The 22,255-nt window shown below is 33.7% G+C and overlaps 1 protein-coding gene across 2 annotated transcripts in view; it reads left to right on the top strand.

The window, feature by feature from the left end:
* Window positions 1-22,255, top strand: part of BBS9 (Bardet-Biedl syndrome 9) — a 288,272-nt gene that overhangs the window by 58,509 nt on the left and 207,508 nt on the right. For both annotated transcript variants that reach the window (XM_029961886.1, XM_018075872.2), the window contains exons 13-19: window positions 1,702-1,804; window positions 2,701-2,805; window positions 4,845-4,859; window positions 8,306-8,446; window positions 10,618-10,713; window positions 15,361-15,533; window positions 17,567-17,719. In XM_029961886.1, the coding sequence (XP_029817746.1) occupies window positions 1,702-1,804; window positions 2,701-2,805; window positions 4,845-4,859; window positions 8,306-8,446; window positions 10,618-10,713; window positions 15,361-15,533; window positions 17,567-17,719 (786 nt within the window). The remainder of the gene's footprint in view (window positions 1-1,701; window positions 1,805-2,700; window positions 2,806-4,844; window positions 4,860-8,305; window positions 8,447-10,617; window positions 10,714-15,360; window positions 15,534-17,566; window positions 17,720-22,255) is intronic.

The raw sequence follows: 22,255 nt of genomic DNA, 5'->3' as shown, positions 1-22,255 counted from the left end.
TGGGATAAAGTCATAATTCTGATAAAGTCTTGATAGTTTTGCTCAAAGAAATTCAGATGAATGGCATTGGACTTTGGACCAGGCTGTTTGAGACTATAAGGTTATCTTAAAATATGTAATATAAATTTAAATTACCTCAAGACAGGTGTGAATTTATCAGCTTTTAGTTTACATTGGTGCCAATATATTGTATAAGTGAGTTATTACAGTGGAAATCATTGTGTTTATAATTGCCAAATTAAATTCTTGGGGAGCGGTTACAATTTCAGTACTGGGAACACGGGTAATTCCCATTGCCTTCCTTTATCCACTCATTATTGCTATTGTAAGAGCCAAGGTAAACCCTGTTTAAAATGAGCATGGATGTGTTTATATATTTAATAAACTTTTTAATGAGAAGACATTATAATTAATTCTGCTTTCTCTTTTCTTGTTTATGTATCTCAGACCTTTTAGTGAAACAACAGTAGTAAATGAAGGAGTTACCATGCATTCAGTTTTTTCTAGAATCTTTTTTTCCTACCATAAGTTCCTTTAACTGATCATATGTCTCCATTTCTTTGAGAAATGCACCACAGTAGTATTTGCCAGAAACTTTAAATATCACTGTCCTGATTACTGATTCTGAAGAGTGCAGTCTCATGTCTGCATGTTTTTAACTCACTTAATTGGCATAATATCTTCATTGATTCCATCGACATTGTTTATATTATTGAGATTCTGGGTTCATAAAATGGGTAAAGTTTACCTGATGTATGTACAGAGGTAGATGTTATTCTTCCTTGCTAGCATTATAGCGATGGATAATTTGGGAGCCTGTTTGCAACTCAAATGTACCGTGAAACATAAATCAATGATGATGTTAATTATGTTAAAGTAGGCAAAGTTCCTAACGCTTTAGTAATTTTATAACTAATAATATTTTTCTAAACTGATTTAACCTGGATGTAACGAGCTCCTTCGTAGACCAGCAATATAAAACAGATGATATTAGATATATGGTCCATGTCTATGCAGACCATATTCAGATCTCAGTCACCACTATACTTCCATTTTAGATATAAGTACATTCTTTTGATACCCATTAGTTTTGTAGCAGAGTAACTGCATACAATAGAAGCAACGAGAGCCACTCCAAATTTATGTTTAGGTCAGCTCTCATTATCTGGAGTTTTTATTGTTCTGAGTATCCTGTATTTTGATTGTCTTATTTTTTTGCAGTAAAAAAGTCAAGTAAGAATCTGAAGTTATTCAGAAGACTATGCATTGCTCTTTGCAGTTAAAGAAAGGAATTTATTTGGTTAGCTTAGATTTTATTATTTTTGGTTTTTTTCACTTTAGTCACCTAAAAGATTCAACATTTTATTTTTGTTTACATTTGAATGAATGCACATGACCACTTGCAAAATATTGACATTTTAATTACCACCTAAGTATTGGTTTATCTTGGGTTAAAATTGCAAAAAAATGAGAAATTCCCTCAGGTTTTTTTAACTTTACAAGTTACTACATTTCGTTTTTGGTCGTAAGTAAATAAAAACTGTGAAAGGTTTGAAGTTGAAATTTTAAGTTCTGAAACATTGTTACCGAATTGGTCTTTGCAAATTTTTTATATCTTTTTGTTGGTTATGTCTTTTTTCCTGCTGTACAGAGATAAATTTGTTGCTTCCCCTAAATACTTCTTTGTGTCACTTGATTTAGATAACAGTACAGAGCAGAGTGGCTGTGCAGAAGCCAAACCTGGCAGTCTGTGTGCAAGCTCCGTTAGCAGTGACCTGTGACCAGTTCATCTTTGATGATTTAGGTAAATTATTATAGTACCATTACAGTATCTGAGGATATTGGAAAGGTGTAGCCCAGCTTCCATCAAGTGCATTGTTGCACTCCACATCTTCTTGATACTGCTTAGTGGAGGAAGATGGAGTAGAAAGGAATGGAGCTGCTCCATTTATTGTGGTATGATGGGTGGTGGGTGAGGAGAGGTGGGGTGGCAGCTTTATGATGGAGGCAAAAAAAAAATCAGTTATTCTGTAGTACTTCGCTGGGGTATTTTGTTTTTTTTGCTGATAATTCTGTCTATGTAGAAATGGCAGTATTGAGCTACAGGAAGGGACAGAAAGTTTGTGTGCTGGTGGACAGTCTAACATATGTTCTCAGCTTAGCATCAACTGTTTAAGGATTGTAGCCTTTTTCTAACTTTGTTGATGAGACTGCAGGTAGAATTGCCTTGAAGACTATGTGGAGCTCAAGATCAGACAAGTGTGCCTGCTGTTTCAGTTGTGACTACAGACCATTTCTGCTCTGAAATGTGCAGTAATGGTCCCTATTGAAACAGGGCTTTATTGACTGCTATTCTCATCTGAAAGGACAGTTCTTATGTTTTCTCAACATGTGGCAGGAGTGATGACTGATGGCTTTGTAAAATAGTAAAATCATAACATAAAGCTGCATTTGTTTTTATATTCTCCATATTCAGTGTGCTGAGTTGTTTTATTGGTTATGCTTCAAGATAGCTGGAGGCCCAAGTTTGCCTTTTACAAATAAAAGAGTTTTTTAAAAAAGCATGTACCGTGATTTGATGAAGGTGAACTAATGGAAACAACTACCATAGTTTAGCAGAATAATTCACAAACTGCTAGGAAATATGTTGTGTTTATTTGGATGCTCCTATTACTTGATTTAATTTTGTGTTGTTTTTAGAACCGGATTCATCTGAAACTGTGGTCCTGTCTGTCTTTTTGAAGGGGAATTGTATTCCATCAGAACTAGAAGGAAATTGCATGGTTTCATATAATATACCAACAGGTAAGCCACTGGAGATTTCAAATTAATTTACATTTTTTTGAGACCTTTTTCCTTACATATTTCTTATAAATTTTCTTTGGAAATATATTGAAGACAGTAGTAATTAAAGAAATAATGCTTATCTAGTCTTCAGTTTTAGTTAATATTTTATGTTGCATCAAGTTATGTAATTGGCCTGACGGAGGTAAAGTCATAAGCTTATTGCTTGTGAAACAGCTGTGCCAGCTTTCCCATCCTGTCCTATCAATTTACTTCTGATCTGCTCTTTAAGGGACCACCTCTTGGAGTGAGAAGTTGGTTACGCCTTTATGACTATTCAGCCTTCTGGTCTGCCGACAAATGTGATGAAAACTACCTCCCCACAGAGGAGGAGATTTGAATAAGCATTAGGAGTGATTATTCATCACTTCCTTTTTAACAGCTGAACATATTCATTCTAAACAAATAAACTAACCCAAAGGATAGAAACCAAGTTCTTATTTTGTAATGCCCTAATAATCCTAGTGATAGAATATGTGACTTTTTCCTGATATCCATAACTGATTAGCCTAGTTTTCTACACACAGCTTTGTGAATGTGTCAGGCTACTGAGAAACTATATTTAGGAGGGCTTCCACGTTAAGTTAAATGCTGCATAAACCAGTTAAAGCTGTCAGTTCTTCACTTCTCACTGCTTGGCTTTGCGCCTGCACCTCCTCCCCTGTTGTTCTTACACAATCAACAGTTGTTTCTCAGCCAGATTTGCTGATTTAGTTCACTGTGCAAAGACAGAGCTATGCCAGCAAAAACGGAGTAGATTGACATGAAAGACTTATAAGTTAATGTAGGGCTTTTGTGAAGGGTGGTGGTCTTGAGTACCTTATCCAATATAGACACTTTTATGTAAGCATTTCCTTCACATCACTTCACACTTGAAACATTGTGTTTATGGTGATAGTCTAGGCTGTGCTATGACTGAAATGTTTATTTCTAGACAAAACTGGAACTTGTGTTTTTTAAAGAACTTCATCTTATCCTCTTTAGACATAGCTTGCAGATATGTGCAGAGGGTGGGAGTGGAAAGGATGCTCCTTCCTTCTTCTTGAGAGCCTGCATGAACAGCTTGTACAACTTTAGTCCCTCTGTAATGTGATTCTGACTTCATATTCCTTGTGAATGAGATGCTGTACATTTGTAACTATCTAAATTAGTGTTGTGGATTAGATAGGTTTTGTGGGATCACTGTACAGGTGACTTATCAGTATCTTGGATCCTCTGATTTCAAAAGCTTGCTTTTTGTTTTGCTGGTCTTGTTTCTGTGATTTTGCTTTGGAAGACCAGCAAATGAATGTTTTATTTCTTTCAGGTAATACTAGTTAAACGTACGCTTATATTTTAGTTGTTAGGTTGGATTTGGCAATTCTTTGGTTAGGGGAGTAAAGAAATCTTACATCTCAAGTATGTTTCATGGTTTATATGTGATTAAAAAAAAAGAACAAGCAGACATGACATCTAACAGAATTAGGCAACTGAAGAAGAAATTTTAAAAACTTACCTTTGATGGTCGAATTTGGAAGACTTTTATTAAAGGAACATAATTAAGATCTGCTAAATTTTTGGATATTTATTTACACTATTGAACTATGACAATTCGATTACATACAAATACTAGTGTTGCTTGGCAGACAAATCCTTAAGTATAATATACTAGTAAATAAAAATTAAGTACCTTTGTGACTTCATTTTATCTGAAAACAACCTTTTTCCTCTTTTGTTTTTTTAAGATATTTGTATTTGTGACCAAATCAGTCTTCAGTCTATCTCTGGGATTCATCCAGCTGAAGTTTAATGAGTCAATCAGGTGGATGGGGTTGCACTATTGATGAATGTGGTCTCATGTCCGGTTTTTGGCTAGTATCATATCTTTATGTATTGTCTACTTAACAAATGTGTCTAAGTTCTTAAAAACCTGTTACTGCATTTCCTTTTTTTTCTTATTTGAGTAATATCTCATGTATTCTCTTTTTTTTTCTTTTGTCCCATTGCTGGTTATATGGTAGAGCTCAATCCTGAAGGTAAGTGAATGAAAAAATGAAAAGTTTGAATAGTTTCATGAGTGACAGTATATGCTGAATAAAGCAGAATTGGAAGGGAGCTGTTATTTTAGCTATTATTTCTACAAGTTCTTATTATCCTTGGTTTGATGCTATGTGAATATAGTGTGAATATAGAAAGTAGTAAAGACATTTCTTAGTGAAGTATTTTGCACTTCCTTGTGTGTAACAGGAATTTTACAAAGTATTAAGTGCCTTCTGCATTGAGATTGGAAATTGAGAACAATTGTGTGATTTTCCTTTACCATATTTTTAGCTATTTTTTTCAAGTTTTAGCAAGAACTAAGGCAGCTAAATTATAGCTTTGTTTGGTGCAACTGGAACAACTATTAAGGATTTGTGGCTAGTGCTATGCTGTTTGGACTGAGTAGCTCTGAAAATGATGTCATAACATCTCTTTGTTTCAGTTCCCATTGGAAACATCTTATTCAAGGCTAAAAGGTTGCTTTCTATCTGAGGCTACCAGCAGTACAAAAACTCTGCTGTGATCATGGTAGCTATGATTCTTGGAAAGGCTACAATTAAAAGACAAAACAAGACTGGAAAGTTAGCTTATGTATACATAGACTAAAAAGGGAGAAGAGTAGTTTTGCAGTGCAGTAGTAGATGTGTTGAAAAGATGTAGTGCTTGTACAAAATATTTTATGAACTTTAATAATATATAGTAAATACAAATTCCTTTGTGTTTTGGGAAGGGAAAGTAGTTGCTTGTCATAGGTTTAGAGATCAACTGAAAGGGTATTTTCAGTTTTGCAGTTTTCCTATACGGAAGTTATAGATGGATGTGTATTTGAGTCTAATTTTTCAATACTTATGCTCTTTTGAGCATAGTAAGTGAAGTAAAAACTAAATAGCTGTGTTAATGGTACCCTGGTTTCCGAATATTTCAGTGAACCCTACAGGAAATAGATGCTAGAACCATCTCAATAAGATACTACTCTTGACAAGAATACTTATTTTCTTGTGGCACATTTCTGCATACAAAGTATTTTAAAAATTAATTATCAATAAAATATAATAAAAGAAATGTATATCATTTCAAAGAATAACATCCTAAAAATGAAAAATTGGAGTTTTTGTTAAGAACTATCTGCTCAAGATGAAAACCTGCTGCTGAAGAGAATATTGCTGAGATTCTACACAGCAAACTTTGTAGAATCATCTGAGACAAAATCTGTTTGGATTACTGTGAGGTGCACTGGACTACTTAAATTCAGGGTTGTGCATACTGGAACAAGTACCAATTCTGAATATTTAACATGGAGATGTGAGTTCTAATGCTTTTTTTTAAATGCTTTTTATAATGTACATTAATGTTATGTTTCAAATTTAATTAAATGAATGAATGAATAACTTGGAAGTGAAATAGTAACTACAAGGCATTAACTGTTTTATTACTTTTATCAGATAAGTGCATAGTATGCCTTTACATACTAGTACTTTATGAGATGTTAGACAGTTTCTATTGTGTTTCAGGTTAGAAAAGAATCTGAATTTTTTCCCCACTTTTTTTTTCTTTATTACAGAGCTGAAATTATGTATCATGCAAAGTATCCCAACTGTAGATGAAGTGAGATGTATTGCTAGACATAACATCAATGGGCTGAAAAACTTCTGACTTCCACACATTGCTACTTCTTTGTAGAGTTTTCACTGTAGTGATAGATTTTGCTGGAGCTTTTGGTTTTTCTTATATATAGTTGTTTTGGATTAATCAATTAGAAATCTCCCCAGTCACCCTCCAAAGCTAGATAATATTTGATTTAGTTTTGATTTGACTTTTGTCTGAAATATTGAAAAGTTATGTTTATGATGAGGCAGACTGACAGCAGACTATACAGGAAAAAGCTGATATGAAAAAAAGAAGGAAAATACCTTGTTTTAAATATGAAAATGTTTCAAGTCTTTCTGGCTACTTTCATCACTTAATTTTTTCCTGTTGATAAGTCTCCACATCTAAGTTCAATAGTAAGATGTTTGTGTTATGTTGTCATCAAGAGCAGATTTTACTTTTCCCATCAGATTGTGAAGATCCGGTTGAATGAATCATTCTGAAAGGTCATGAGTTTACTTTCAAATATTCCTTCAGGAATTTTCCATGGAACCTGGGGTTATCCTGAGTTTGAGGACCTGTCTTTGGTTTGAATGAGCTTTCTGCTCATTTTACTATGATTTTGTATTGTACAAGCTGCTGTGGAATAGTCACTTGGAGGCATTATGAGCCAGCCAAAAGACCTAATGAATTGACAACCAGAAAGATGAATCTGAGCCTTCTAGTAACATTTTTTTCCCTCAGATGAGTCTTAGAAGTAATTTTTTCATTGCAAGAGGTCTGCGAAGAAGCAAACAAAATTGTTATCAAAAAGGGTTGCTTGGATGGCTATTAAACGTTTGAGCTCAAGTTTTATACTAATCTGCAAAGCTTACATGACTGATAACCTCTATGTAGCTATGAGTTTCATGACTTTTCTGAAAGTTACTTACTTTATCGTCTCTAAAACTCTATTATTGTTAAACTAGGTTTTCATGTAGCTGCTTCATAAAAAAACAAATGGTCTCAAAACCCCCATAGTCTGCCTGCTCAAAAGAGCAAGTACTCTGTATTTCATAGCAACTAGCACTTTTGCCTTTCACACAGAACATATCAGACAATTGCTGACATGCCAGCAATATCTGAGAAAATTTTTGACACATTCAAATGTCTTTGCTAGATGTTAGTGTTAAAACTTCCTCTTTTCTCTTGCACCGTTCTGAATAAGTTGCATGTGACAATAGATCCCAATACTCAAAGCAGTAACCAGTTTGTTCTACAGTTCTGTTCTATTATGTTGCAATGAGTTGAAAGATATAACTTAATATACTTTTGGGTAATAATCTCTATTAGATACATTCTTTTCTAAACCATAAACCTCTGAGAGATGAAGGTTGCATAGATGTTTCTTAAGAATATTAAAAAAAAAGTAAATCTGTTCTTAAAAAGCATTTAGTTGTGGATATTCCTGATAAAAATGTTCATGCTTCAATTCTGTGTTTGAAGGATCAGGAATAATCACGCAACTCTTGTGTATGTTAAAGTGGAATTGTTTGTCTAGAGTGTTAAATAAAATCTAATCTTTATTGCATTTTAATTGGTATAAATACAAGTATGCAGTAAATTCCATCAGTAACTCTTGCTTTCCCATTTATAGAAAAATGTTACCTTGAAAAGGTAATTAAAAGTATTCAAATCTAAAGGTGCTTCAGGAGGAAAAGTTAACAAAAATTAAGAATTTGATATAGTTTTTGGTTTAACATATTCCTTAATCATCTGAAAGGTATCTTGTTGTACCTCTTTGAGGACAGTGGTATGAAGTATCTTGTATTCAGAATCTGGGCATGAGAAATGAATCTGTGTTGTCCGATTTCAGGAATACCGAGAGTTGCGCAGTGTAACTTCAGTCTGCCTTTGCGCTTAGTTTGCTTCCCATCTCAACCTACAAAAGCAGCAAACCACAAGCTGACTATTGATACCAACAAACCTCCTGTCACTTTTCTCACCATTTTTCCAGGTAGGTTTTTAAATATGTCTGTAATCGGAAATGTGGTAGAGGCTTCCAGCAGGAATTGTTTGTCTGTGTGAAGTAATGAAATAATTAAAAAAGCTCATGTTGGCGTATTTTTAAAGTATTTTTTGAAAGAAATGATGGCATAATGTTTTAATAATAATAATAATAATTCACTTGGGGTAATATATCTATCTATGGTTAAACTGCAGATTTCATGATATAGATCTAATTTTTAGAAAGTCATTTTACATAAAATTGCAGAAGTGGTGTTGTAATAGGGAAAACATGGGCATTCATTTGAAAAAAAAGGGTAGGGTAAAGCAGAAGTGGTCAATGTTGTATGGAAGAAGTATAGTTGCTTTAGAGGAAGACTTGTGGAATTTTTGATATATCGGTCTGAAGCTGATCTTATTTAATAATTCCATTACTCTTCCTGGACCAAGAAGAAGATTTGTACTTAGCGGTATTTTCTGATGTGCAAACCTGAGCTTTGTTTTGTACTCAGAATTACATTAAAACAGTTCGAAGGAGAAATTAGGTGCCATTTGGGACTGGAAAAAGAAGAATGAAATTGAGTACTGTAATGTTATGAAAATAATTTCTGCTATAATTACGTGCTCATAATTTGGAAGAGAGAGAAGGTAGAAGTTACCACAGGAATACTCTGTGGTATAATATGATGTAATCATAAGCAAACAAATAAGAACTGAGGATGTATTAGACAAAATGGTTCCATGCAGGAAACTAATATTATGTTACTAGACCCTGGCACACTGAGTGCTGGTTGCTGATATTAAATAAAAATTAGTTCAAACTCAGAAGTGTAGAAAAAAGGCTATGAATGTTATCTAGGGATTTGAAGAGGAAAGTTAAAGAAAGTGACTCATTTATCTTAATAAAATGCAGGCAAAACAAGAGAATATTGTTGACTTCAGTAAATATTTTGTGGCTGCATCATGGATCTAGATGATCATATTAGCACAAAAAGAAATGAATAAACAGAACTTATAAAGTGATTGAGAGTAAGTTCAGTCTGGCAGTGATTAAGTTCCTGAACTTCAGAGGACTGAGGTTCTACAGCAGTTTTCTGAGAGCTTTGTGGGCCAACAACTTTAATATGATACTTTTAAGGTGGGGCTGCTTTTCTCTTTTTGAAAAACTTATATCGTACATTTGTCTGAGAGCAGTAGAGAAGGCTTGGTTGGTTTTTTTTTTTTTGTAGCATGATTCTGTTCACTTTAAGGGTAAATATTACTTTTCTCTCAAATGGGTGTGTTGTGTAATACTTGAAACAGAGAACCTTTTTTCCAAATGTCTACATTTTGAGGTTTTCATAATGGACTTCCATTATGGCTAAGCAATAATGCTTTCAGAATAGCACATTGTATTTTATTTTTAACCTAGGGATGCATTGTGGAAAATACAACACAAACCATTGGACTAAGAAGGCATTAAAATATTCTGATTTCTGTTCATTCCATTTACAGTGTTAAAAAAAAAGTATGCTGGTTATGACGTGATCTGTGAATGAACTTTGAATTATGGGTGTATGCAGTAAAAGTTGTATCTCTTCTCCTTCTTGTTTTGCCTTATTTTTAGGAGAAGTTTGGGAGTAGACGTGACATGGAGTAGTTTTTGAAGTATGGTATTGTAAAATGAAGCCATTTAAACTCTTATTATGCACTACATGGAATGAAAAGAAAGGTGGACTTGCATGAACTTTGCAAAGTAGCTAGTTTTAGCAACCTAGATGCTTGTTTTACTCTGTGCTGAAAGCTGGAAAGAGTGTACTTAAATATTTTCATGATAATTTCTGCATATTTTTTGCATAAATATGTGAATTAAAGATGATCTTGCATATGGTAGAAGGTGGTAGTCTTTGGGCTCTTCACTAATCACGATTCTTTTTAGATGATTCAGGCTGAACCTCTGAGAAACCTACCTTTTTGTTTTCAGACTGGGAAAGAACAACCAGTGTGTAGCTCAGTTTCCACCTGTGAATGAAGGGGGGATATACCAAACTACTGCTGATATTCATTACTTTTGAACCCTAAGAAGGGAAACAATCCCATTCATTTGCTTGTGTGAAGGTTGACATAGTCCTGGCTATGGATTGAGGTTTGTTGAAAACCAGTGTCAAATTATAGAAAACTGTATTTAACTTTCTTTTTTAGACTTTGTTGATCCATCTGAGGGTGACCAGGCAAATGCTCTGGGATTTCTATTTTTAACTGGTTCAAAAACCACTCTTCTTGCTTCAAAAACATCACGTAAGTGCTATTAGTATTAATGTAAAAGAGGCCTGATCATCTGTTAATATGTGTACAAAGTGAGAATGTTGATCATATGAAGAAGGATAATCACTGTGTATGAATTACCACAGGAGTTTCACAGTGTTAATCACCCATTTCTCTCTCAGGTATATAATTATGTTACTAGGGGAGGTACAAAATTTTATGACAAAACAAAAAGTCCCACTCAAAATATAGTGGCAGTTTTTTGAAGAAAATGGATTTTCTTCAAATTTTTAGCAATGTTTTTATTCATAAATTAATACTGTCATTACAATAAGGAAAAACTTTCTCTTTTCCCAAGGGAATTTCAACACCTGTGTTTGGAATTAGTCACCTACTGAAATTTTTGAAAGGGATTAAAAAGCAGGTGCCTAACTTTTCACTGACTTTCAGTAATCTGTGACTTAAATTAGGCATCAAACCCTCCTTGCTTCTCTGCATCTGAGTAAATGCCTGGCTGTTATCTTTAGATGCCTGTATACATTTGTAAGTATAGAATTATGGATTCAAGATCCTTCCTATTATGTTTACAGAACACGCATGCAGTTATGCTGTTATCTGGTCCAGTGTCTCTTGTGTAGAGTAGTTTGTGAATTAAGTAGTTTCAACCACCTGTGAGTTTGTGCTCTTTGAAAAAGATCGGTGCTCTGTATTTTGGAGAGTTTATGGTGTCTTGCTCTGTACAACTGCTCAACTTGCTGAACTCTTTCTTGGCATGTGCATTGGAACCAAATCAGTTCAATTGTGTTTAGCATTTTCCATGCCAGCAGAGCACAAAGTCTTCATTTAATACAGCAGACTACAAATTGAAAAGCTAGAACACCTATTGCGCATTGCAGAGAACTCAGTTGGAACACTGTGTGAATGCTTTATGAAAGCTGTTTCGAGTGAAAAATCACAATCTAGTTTGTTGATGTGAAATCCTTTTGACACAAAGATGATCTGCCTTACTGTTTTCAAAAATCCATTTTCCATGATGGGATATATAAATATCGGTGGTGTCAGCTGTAAACTATGAGATAATACCTTTTCTAATGTAATCAAATGTGTTAAAAACAGAAACCATCTGCAGAGTAACTGTCATTGTACCAAGAATTGCTTTACATTTCTAAGGTTCAAATTCATTTGTATTGTTTTTTGTATGCATAATTTACATACTGGTTTATTGTTAGTTTGTTTTTAATATTTCTTTAAATAGTAGATCTGAAACAGTTTCAACTAACTAGACATGCAAGTTCCCAGACCTGATAGTTTCTAAAAACTAAAAAATTTAAAGGATTTATAAATAACCTTTTCTGGATTATAGTTTAAATCTTTGATTTGGATTTCATTTTGCATTCTGATGCTGTGTAAGGAAAAGTTTATGTCTATATAATGTATTTTAGTTTCTAGTGAGGCTATAACTTGTAATCTCACACCCACCCATCCCAATCCTCAATCTTTTTCCCTCAGGTTTGTTTATTCACTAGCTAGAGATGGTGTTTGCAGTCTTACAATAAACTTTCCCACACTGCTTTACTTGTGAAGTTCACTTTACAGAGGAGATTCAAAATATCCGTTTCTCCTAGTGTGACTACTCAGTTATTGCGTCTGGGAATCCTAACTTCAGAAAACGAATGAGTAGTATGATGCCAACTTCTATGTTAGCAGCCTGATCTCAGCATCCAGATTATGCATTGGATTGCATTGGTTAGAGAAGTTCTTAGGGAGCATTTGCTTGCTTGAAATTTTACCTAAGTAAAACTGATTAAAAAAAATATATTTGTAAGAAGTCCGATACTCAAGCATAATTCAGAATATTTTCTGGAACAGAGACTATCCATAATACAAAAGCATTGTTGGTAGAATGTCATGATACTAAAATGATTGTGCTTGAGTGAACAGATCTGCTGTGGAATGTAGATGAAATTATGTATTATTTGTTAGGGCCTTATTCTACTGTGTAAATTAACACTGATCTTATACTTTGTAAAACTGTTTATGCAACATTATCACTGTGGAAATGTTCTTCAAAAAGAAAATGGTATGTAGATAAATATTGACTAGAAGTAATGGTGTTTTAGAAAATTAAAAAAAAAATGTTGAGATCAGGCCTTATTTCTGGTTTTCCATGAAAAAGTTTATCTGGGCCAGTGGAAGAAGACCTCTTTTTCCATATCCCTTATTAAATGGACCTTAAGTTCTGGATAGGAAGAGCTGCATGTGGAAGTGAAGCTCTCTCCAGGTTCAGTTGGGTTTCACTGCTGAAGCTGCAGGCAGGAACGACGTGAAAACGTCTGTTTTCATGTTTGTTTTTAATTGTATTAGCTAATCCGTTTTGAACAGTGTAGTAATTGAATATGTTACTTCAGCCTGTCAAGACTGCTGCAAAGAAACCCAACCTGAAGTACATCTTGACAGAAAATACATATCAAACAGTTGCTTGTCTCAGATAGATTTAGATTTTAATGTTTTATTTGAGGGAAATTTTTTTAAACTGTCTTTTAGCCAAAGTGTAGAGAAGGCTTGTCTGCTAACTGTGGATGGTTTTTTTTCTGCTGATATAGACTTCCTAACTGAGAAGTGAACCAAACCTTCTAGACTTCCTTCAGATAACCTACTGGCAGAGCAGCCATTCTTAATTTAGGTTGTGCTCATTGGACAACCTGTTGTAGTGTTAGAAGACTTTGTAACCTATGTAACCTGTTTGTGCTCCTCAGTCTCCTACTTTTCTGATTGATAATTTTCTGAAAATCTTTTGTAACTTTCTGGAATGGAACTTATTTAACAAAAAGCTAATTTGAGTTTGTTAACCATCATAAAAACATGCAATGGACAGAAGCACAGTTATTTCTTTATCTTTTTTCACTGTATTTCTGTTCAAAATGTGTTTAGTAAAACTACAGATTCTCATTTTTTTACTGTTTCTAAATTTAATTTGTCTTTTTTGAAAGCTGGAAGATCATGTAAAACAAATAATTGCAGTATTCTCTACTCAGGCCATGATAAAATTAGATTGTGTTTGTATTGACCAACAAACAATGTATGGAAACAAAATATGCATTTTGGCGGAAATTAGTTTTGTCCATTTGAAACCATTAATGTATTAGATATGTCAGTTATAAATGGAATGACTGTTGATTTGACCTGAAAACATCTGAGCTAATTTCCCTCAAGGAAGAATCACTTAGAACAAAGTATGATGATACATCCAAGTAGGTCCAGCCATTACACTGTGAGTATTTAAAAAATGGATATTAGGTTGAATGTTATCTTTAGCAGATGGTGTTCTTTTCTATAACAAGCATGTTTTTAAATAAAACTTGCTCTTTCCTGTTACACTGTAAACAGAATTTTTCATTCTGCATTCAGTGAAATACGTATCCTGGGAATGATGCCAGTGCTAATGTCAAACAATCTTGAATTACTTATGTTGAGAAAATTTTAAATAAGTACATTCAAGTACTAAAGAATTCTGGTTAATTTAATTTACTGTGGACCTTGTTAATATGGGCAAAAAAGAGAACTATTTTGTATCAAATCGTCATGGCTGCATTTCTATCTACCCTCTTTTATAAGGTATTGGTAGATACGTAATGAAAACAAATAAGGAACTGTTGGTTATTGTGTTTTGTCTGAAAAAAATAAGAAAAATAATTAAAGGGCCTCTATGATTTTCCATAATGTTTTCCTCTCAACATTTAGTTAATTCTGATTTCCTGGAACCTGAAGAGGGGATTATACAAATGTGGACTAGAAATAAAATCTCAGTCCACTAGCCTAATACTTTGAAATTCATTTGCTGGGAGAGGTAACACCAGCTAACAGGATTTGATTTCTTCCTTCGGTTTATATTAACACTTTCGTTCCTACACTAAGCCATTTTTACAAAACCATAGTGTGTAGATGGATAAGAATCACCTTCTACTAATATTAACTGTGTCTAGAGTGAAACATAGCACTATTAAAGCTGAATATTGTTGCCTATGAGTAGTTAGACTAATACTTTTCCTACTACAAGTTTTCTTAGGAAGTGGAGATATAATAAAAATGATATTGAGTCTATTATTTGAAGAACTCAATAACCGTTTCCAAAAGACATTAAAGGTGGTTTGTTATCACGAGATGTTACCATCTGGTTTGTTACCATCAGATGCTTAAGGTACTGTGCCTCAGTCACAGTTCAAAGTTAATTGAACCTGATTGTCTCCAGCCCTGAGAAAAGCTCACTAAAGTTGTTATGGCAGAGCATTGCAGACAGCCTGTTTTATGATTTCATACATTTATGATTTCATATATTCATATATTTTCATATATGATTTCATATAACTCTCCTGTTTCCTTATTGTGGTAGTTCTTCATAGCTTTTTTTCCTTCACGAATAGGTCCATACTCTTAAAAAAGAGTCTTGTGCCAAAAAATTGCCTATTAAAATTAGGATAAAAGGGATAGTATTTAGGACCAACATCAACAAAATGCAAGTATTTCTTTAACACAAGTGAACATGTATCTCTTAAGAAAATCTCATGTAGACTTAGGATACAATTAGCATGTTCAACTTGTGTGTTATCTAAACTATATTGTGTAGTGAGTGTATGTGGCTTAAGTGTGTGTTTATTAGTCTTGTATCTGTTGTGCTCAAAGAACGATACAGGATCCAGAGCGACCAGTTGGAAGACCTTTGGCTGATAACGAAAGAGCTCACACGCCGACTAGAGGAACATTTCAAGAAGCAAAACTGCAAAGATTTTGCATGTACCTTTTCTGGTTCAATTCCCCTGCAAGAATATTTTGAACTAATTGATCGACATTTTGAGGTATGTTACATGATATGTGAATCCTTAATGTTCCGCTAGTTTAAAATTGTATGTTAGTACAATGATTAATCAGATTATAACTATAGCTATCACAGGCATTTGGCTTTCAGAAAATAGAAGGTTATATCTAAGATAGTTCTGGAAAAAAATGTCATAATTTGGTTTTTAAAATACAGAGTATGCCTTGCCTCTGAAACAACCCTTGCAATTAGCAGAGCACATGTAGCCAGTGTGCAGTCTGCAAATCATACAAATTAAGGAACCAGTATTTGCCCTTCTGTTCACTGCCTGTACAGAAGCCATGAATTCTTCATTCACTAACATCATGTTAATTGTAAAATTCTTTCAAAATTTGCCCTTAGTTTTAGGCTGTTTTGCTCTTCCATACTAAGGAAACCAGGACCACTTTTTTTTCCCCCTGAGTCATCCTGGTAATTATATGGAAAGTCCCTTCAGTGTCTAAAAAAACTGCCCTTGCAGATCAAGCCCTGGAGACTCAAGAAAGTTTACCAAACCAGATATAAAAGAAATGTAATTACTTTTTCCTGTTTGACTATGCAGATGACAATGAAAAATCTCCAGTAGTTCAGATAGCTTGTAGAAATAGCCAATAGAATAGAATATATCCATTCTTTCCCTCCACACCTTTCCAGTAAAAAAAGGAAATAGCTATTTGAAGATTTCTATTAAACTTGTGTATTTGGTAAAAGCAACATATGTATGTAAGAATGAGAAATACTGTTGGATGTTTGTTCTGCCACATTTTTTGTGAGTTTGAGCCATCACCATACAGAAAAATGGAAGCTGTAGTTGGAATTTTCTGGGATTTTTTTTAAGGGGTCAGCCTAAATCCTAGTCTTAAGCTCATGGCTAATTGTTCAGCTAATTTGAAAGTCAAAATGTTTGTGTTTTTTTAAGTGACTGGTAGAAATACTGTAAGCATAAGCTTGTGGTACAATCTAGTGAAACCTAAATACGTTGAAGTTTGAAACATAGGTGTTATTGCTGTAACGCTAATTTAGGATCTAGTCAGGTAGCAGCTGGCTATTTTGAAATTTCTGAAATTTTCCAATGGTCCGAAAAGATCTAAATAGTCTATAAAGTGGGTCCTTATGCTCCCATCCCTCTTAGTTTCAACACACTCTTTTTTGACAAACCTGGGAGAATATTACCTGAGATGCCCCTTTTTTACTACTGTTTCTAGAAAAGCTACATAATATTTCTTTTTCTCTTCACTTCCCTGAACTGTTGTTCATAATCATGTGCTGACATAAAGATATGTTTCCTTATATTTAAATATAATACGATTTCTAAATTTAGGAAATTTCTGCTCATTTTGGGATATTTTTGCTCACATGTGGAAAGCTGAGTGGCTTGATGTTTCTTCTGCTAGTTATAGCATGTCAGCTGTACTCTGTTTTCTGAAAGACTCATCTTTAGTCAGTTCTATGTTAAAGGCATGTACTAGTAAGTGATGATTAATAGATAAAATAAGATTTTTTTATTATCTGAACATTTGATATACAATGTTCAAAGTTTTGTGAACACTTCGAGGAAGTTTATTGCTATAGCTGATCAGTATGCATAAAAAGGAGAAAAGGATTTCACTTCAGAAAAAGACAATCATTCAAAAAGTACAGAATCCAGTACTTCTCTTCATGCTTTCTACTACAATGAATATCAAGTCCAATACACTGTGTATATGTGTCATAAATAGCACATCAAACCAAGCCTTCAGGTCTCGGTAGTGAAATTTCAGTCTTGTTAATAGGTTTCTTGATGTGAAAATGTGCATTTTCACATTTAATTCTGGCTGTTGACAATTAGTGTTGAATTCAGTAGGAAATGATAATTCCTGAAATGTTAAAAAGCTTAATGAGGAGTGTAAAATATCAAACTGGTATAAATGACAATCATGTTTGTGTAATACACTCTGTCACAAAAATTTTACTAAACTTCTCCCGTTTCATTTGCAATGTGCATACAATATATATGACCCTTAATCTGAATTCTTGAAAACCCTTAAATTGCAGCTACGTTTGAATGCTGAAAAATTTCAGGAGCTGTTATCTGAAAGGGCCGTACAGTTTCGAGCTATTGAGCGACGACTGCTGACACGATTCAAAGATAAAACTCCTGCTCCTCTTCAACATCTGGACACCTTGCTAGAAGGAACATTCAGAGAGGTCAGTACAGTTTGATTATGAGCCTAACCCTTCTTTATCTTGTTGCTAAAACCTAGCTTAAAGCATATAAGCTGTGCTTTCCTGGTTACATTTACCATCCAAGAGACCAGGAAGCAGTAATTTGTTTAACCTAATAGTCCCTGTAACTTTCCAGATGATTTGCAATAGTTTTATTTAATCTGCGACCACAAAATCTTTACTCCTGGGTCACACCAGCTTGACAGCACATCATTCTTTCCTAACTGATGTTGATAGTGTAAATATTTTATAGTTCATGTGAAAATATTTTATAGTTCATAGCTTGTGTAAATATTTTATGGTACACTGTAAACTGGCGGAATGGTTTGGCTGGTGTAACATTCACAACAAAATTGTCTAAGACTGACCATGTCCTTCCTATGGGGATTTTATGTTCTAATCATTTCAGAATGTGATAGCTGCAAAAGAACAGTGTTTAAAAAAACAAATCATTCCTGAACCATCCTCGTACTGGACAAAGAATAAACCAATTTTTCTTCCTTTTGCTACCTCAGCTCTGCATTGCTTTAGAATAACACTTTTTCATTATGTGTTCCCTCTGTTAAGAAATTATTTTATGTGTTTTTTTGATTTTCTGTTGGAGGATCTGATTTTACTTTCTAACATGCTTTTTTTGAGAAGCTGAGTTAAAATTAGATTCCTTGCTGAAAAAAAAGACTTACCTTTATGCAGTGTTGTATATCACAATAACTAAAACCCAAAGCTGTTAAGGAAAAGTATTTGCCCTTACTGTTTCATCTAAGAAAACATTTCTTTAAATTGGAGAAAACTGCCCTTCCGTGTATGCTTATACATGAGTCAGATTTGCCCTTGAGTCTTTACTGTGAATGAGTTAACATAAGATGATTTAAGTTTGAAAGTGAGGATTTTCTGGTTGCTTTAAGAAATACTAGCTATTGTTGTGATAGATGGGTTATTATTTAACACTTTGAAATGGCGTGACTAAATAAGCCCAAAAGATTAATGTGAGTCTCTTGAGTCTGCTTTTGCTGTGTAGAACTTCTCCTTCTAAACTTAAAAGCAACTGGGATGTGCTTGAAAAATTTTCTTATGCAGTTGCTTTGAAAGATGAATTCTGAGAATATGACAAAAATCAGGTTGTTGAAATAGATACATATTGCAGAAGCTTATAAGATCCTTCAAACCAGGATTAGATGGGTGCTTTTCTTAACATTACTGTTGTGAGCCTTTTGAATTGGAATTAGAGCAGTTGGAAGGAGAATGAGGAAAAATATTTGTTTTCAGAGAACAAATGCTTAAATTTTTTCACAATTGTTAAAACTTTATTTTAAGCAAGCACACATTTTTCTTGATAGATTTCCTTTGTAATTTCTTTTGTTCATGGGAATTCACTTCCAATAAAGAAATGTTGTTATTGCTAGTACAAAGAAAATGTAGTAAAATGGTCATTGCATAGAGACCCTACTGCTGCATATGTTGTTTCAAAAGTGAGAGCTGTGGTAGGATTTAATATTGACTCTGCTGTGGGGGTGAAATAAAACAGCTCAATGATGCATTTTCTATATTAGAAAAGACCTTGTTTTCTTTAATTCAGTATCAAATTCTGTCTTTATTTGAACAAGTATGTCTAATACAAATAGTTGAGGTATTCAAAATATGGCAAATGAGTTTTCTGAAAAGGAATAATGAGGCTGGTTAAATATGAACAGTATGAAGTCTCACTCCAAAAATTCTTTTACGCATGTAGGCTTTTTGACATTGAAGTAAATACAATTTTTATTCTCATATAATTGTCTGAGAATCTCATCTCCTTCCTTATATAAAATATTTTTATAATGAGAAAATTTACCTCGTTTTATCCCCTTAGTTTAAGCTAAAGTAATTGTTAGGTACAAAGCAAGGTTTTGTTGCTTTTTACATTGGGTTTTGTAGGCAGAAGGGAAATGTGTATGTTTTGGTTTTATAGTGCATTCCAAACCTTTTCATCTAGAACAGAAAGGAGTTTCCAGTTAATTTGAATATGTGATTTTATTAGCCTTTTTAACACAGAATCTCCAGGACTTGGGCACTGCCTGAATTACATTCTTCATAGGATAACTATTATAGCCTAGGATATATAAAGCTGCCTCTTATTGCTTCCTGTATTTCCTTTTATCAGAACAGTTATGGAGCAGATGTATGACCTTTGTATGAACAACCTTTTAAATACAAATCAAATAATGAATACACAACTCATGTAATTTCATTGCCTAGGTGTGATAAATACCTACTGTAAATTTATTCTGTATGGTTTCTCTGCCCACCTGTAAATTGTTACGAATTACTGAACTGATTTGAATTTTACTACTAAAGTAGATGGTAAATGTTAATTTTCAGATTTTCAACTTCAAGTAACAGTTGTGTTTGTATATGTAGGTAGATGTACAATGCATGTCAAAATTATGGTTGCTAAACAGGAAAAAATTAATCACGCTGCTTTTGATTCTCTGGTAAAAAGCATTTCTATTTATGAACTAGTTTTTTCATTAATCCTTGTACACTAGCAACAAGGCAGGCTGTATTTAGCGCTACGATAAAATTACTGATGGGTTTATTGTAAGGAAACTTTAGCCTTACTTTTCAACTTGAAAATAATGAAGAAATGTATAAGCAGGCATTGGTTTGTGCAATGACAAAAAGCTTGCTTTTGGTTTTATTGCCCTGTTTCATATTTTCTTTTAGAATTTGTCTTTCTTAAGTAATAATAAAGATCTAAAGGGATTGGAGTGAGTAGTAACAACAGTTAACAAACAGTCACATCAGGTGTTTCATTCTGGAAGGAAAAGAAAAGCTGTTATATACTTGGTCTTGTATGTTAGAAAAAGGAAATGTTATTCTTATGATCTTTAAGAATGATTTGTAGGAAGGTGCTATGAAGAAAAATGGAAAAATCAATTTGCAATATATGCAAATTCTCGATCTCCGATTAAAAAATTTAGCAGTGCAGTTGGACATGCTGCTACCACTTGTTCTAAGAAAGGATTTTAATTAGATAAATTTAAAAGCAATTGAATGGTAGCTGAGATTGCATATATTTTTTGTAATTTAAAGGACTTCAAATATGGAATGAGATTGCAGCAAATTTTATGGTAGCTGTTGTAAACAGCATGTACTTTGTATAATGCTCCCCTACTAGAAACATGTTATTGCTTGAAAGTGTAGTTTAATGATCTTTTATGTCTACAATGTGTTTTCTGTCATATTAAAAAAAAAAGATCATAGTTTGACAGTAGCTACAGGTTCTTGCCCTGAAATCGTAATTTTCATGCATTGACTCTTGGCGAACATTACTTAGATTTCCAGGTACAAGCTGGAATTAATAAATGTCATAAAAATGAGATGCTTCAATTTCTTATGTTAGCCCACATGGATTTTATCCTAGTGAATATAAGCAATACTAGCTATGTCTAGTTATGTTTAACACTGTAACCATGTTTAAAAGCCTACTGCAGTTACATTCCTTTAGGGAAAGAGGAGGAAGGATGAATTTGAACTCTGGGGTGGAGTTCTCCTAAGGCACTAGCTGTTCTTTAACCAATTTTAAGTACTTAAGACATGAATCTGAGACAAGATTGAACAGTTCAAGTTTACAAAAAAGAATGTAATGACAAAGCAATCACTTCTACCTTGCATTGCTTCATAATTTTTCTTCCTTATTCTACTTTTTATTGTAATACAAAACAATTTGTTCTGTATCCCCACACTTCCATCACATGTAATAAACATAGTTCCTTTCCTATTCTTTGATACCATTATTGCATGGCATCTCAGGTTTCCCCATGTTCTGTGCTTTCTAATAGTGACATCTCAACTTTTGCCCTTGGCCCCAGCACCCCTCTGACGGTTGCTTATTTGTGCACTGTCAAGTCAGTGAATTAGTGCTGACTGGCAGCAGCCATCTAGCCAGACAAGATGGATGATGTCTTCTGTCTCAGTAGAAATACTAATAGTGTCTCTTCCCTCTCTGTCTGCTAGTTAAAAAAAAAAATAGTGAAAGTGAATGATTTCTAGCTCTTCATGTTACTGTAAAATTTTGTATGGAAGTGACAGTTACTAGAAATATACTGACAAAACAAGTTTAACATAAATGGTCAGCAGAGTTGCATAACCTCAGCCATCTAGACTTAAGAACTACATGTTTTACAACAGGTCTTTATTTTTGATTAGTGAGACATTTTATCTTTTCTTTCCGTATAACATGTTATCTATTTGAGACCATCTCCTGTTACTGAGAGGGCCCAATACACTTTTAAACCAGAACTTCTAGAACTAATTGATGCTGAGACTTTACTCCCTTTATTTTCTCTGAATTCAGCTATTCAGTCACATTCATCTTATTTATATTATTATCGAATAACCTGTCTCTCAGAAATACTTGGCTGTAAGCAGCAGTAAAATGGCTTTCAATGTGATTTCTAGATCTTGCTCAGTAAACAACTAGAAGTTGTCCAGATCATTCTGCTGTCTTTAGTATATGTTTTTTATTTATCTTGGCTT

This window comes from Manacus vitellinus, unplaced genomic scaffold (genome assembly GCF_001715985.3).
Source record: "Manacus vitellinus isolate BGI_N305 unplaced genomic scaffold, ASM171598v3 scaffold_3_pilon, whole genome shotgun sequence".
In the NCBI taxonomy this organism is placed as follows: Eukaryota; Metazoa; Chordata; class Aves; order Passeriformes; family Pipridae; genus Manacus; species Manacus vitellinus.
Note: the sequence above shows the minus strand (reverse complement) of the source record. Positions and strands in the feature narration are given on the sequence as shown.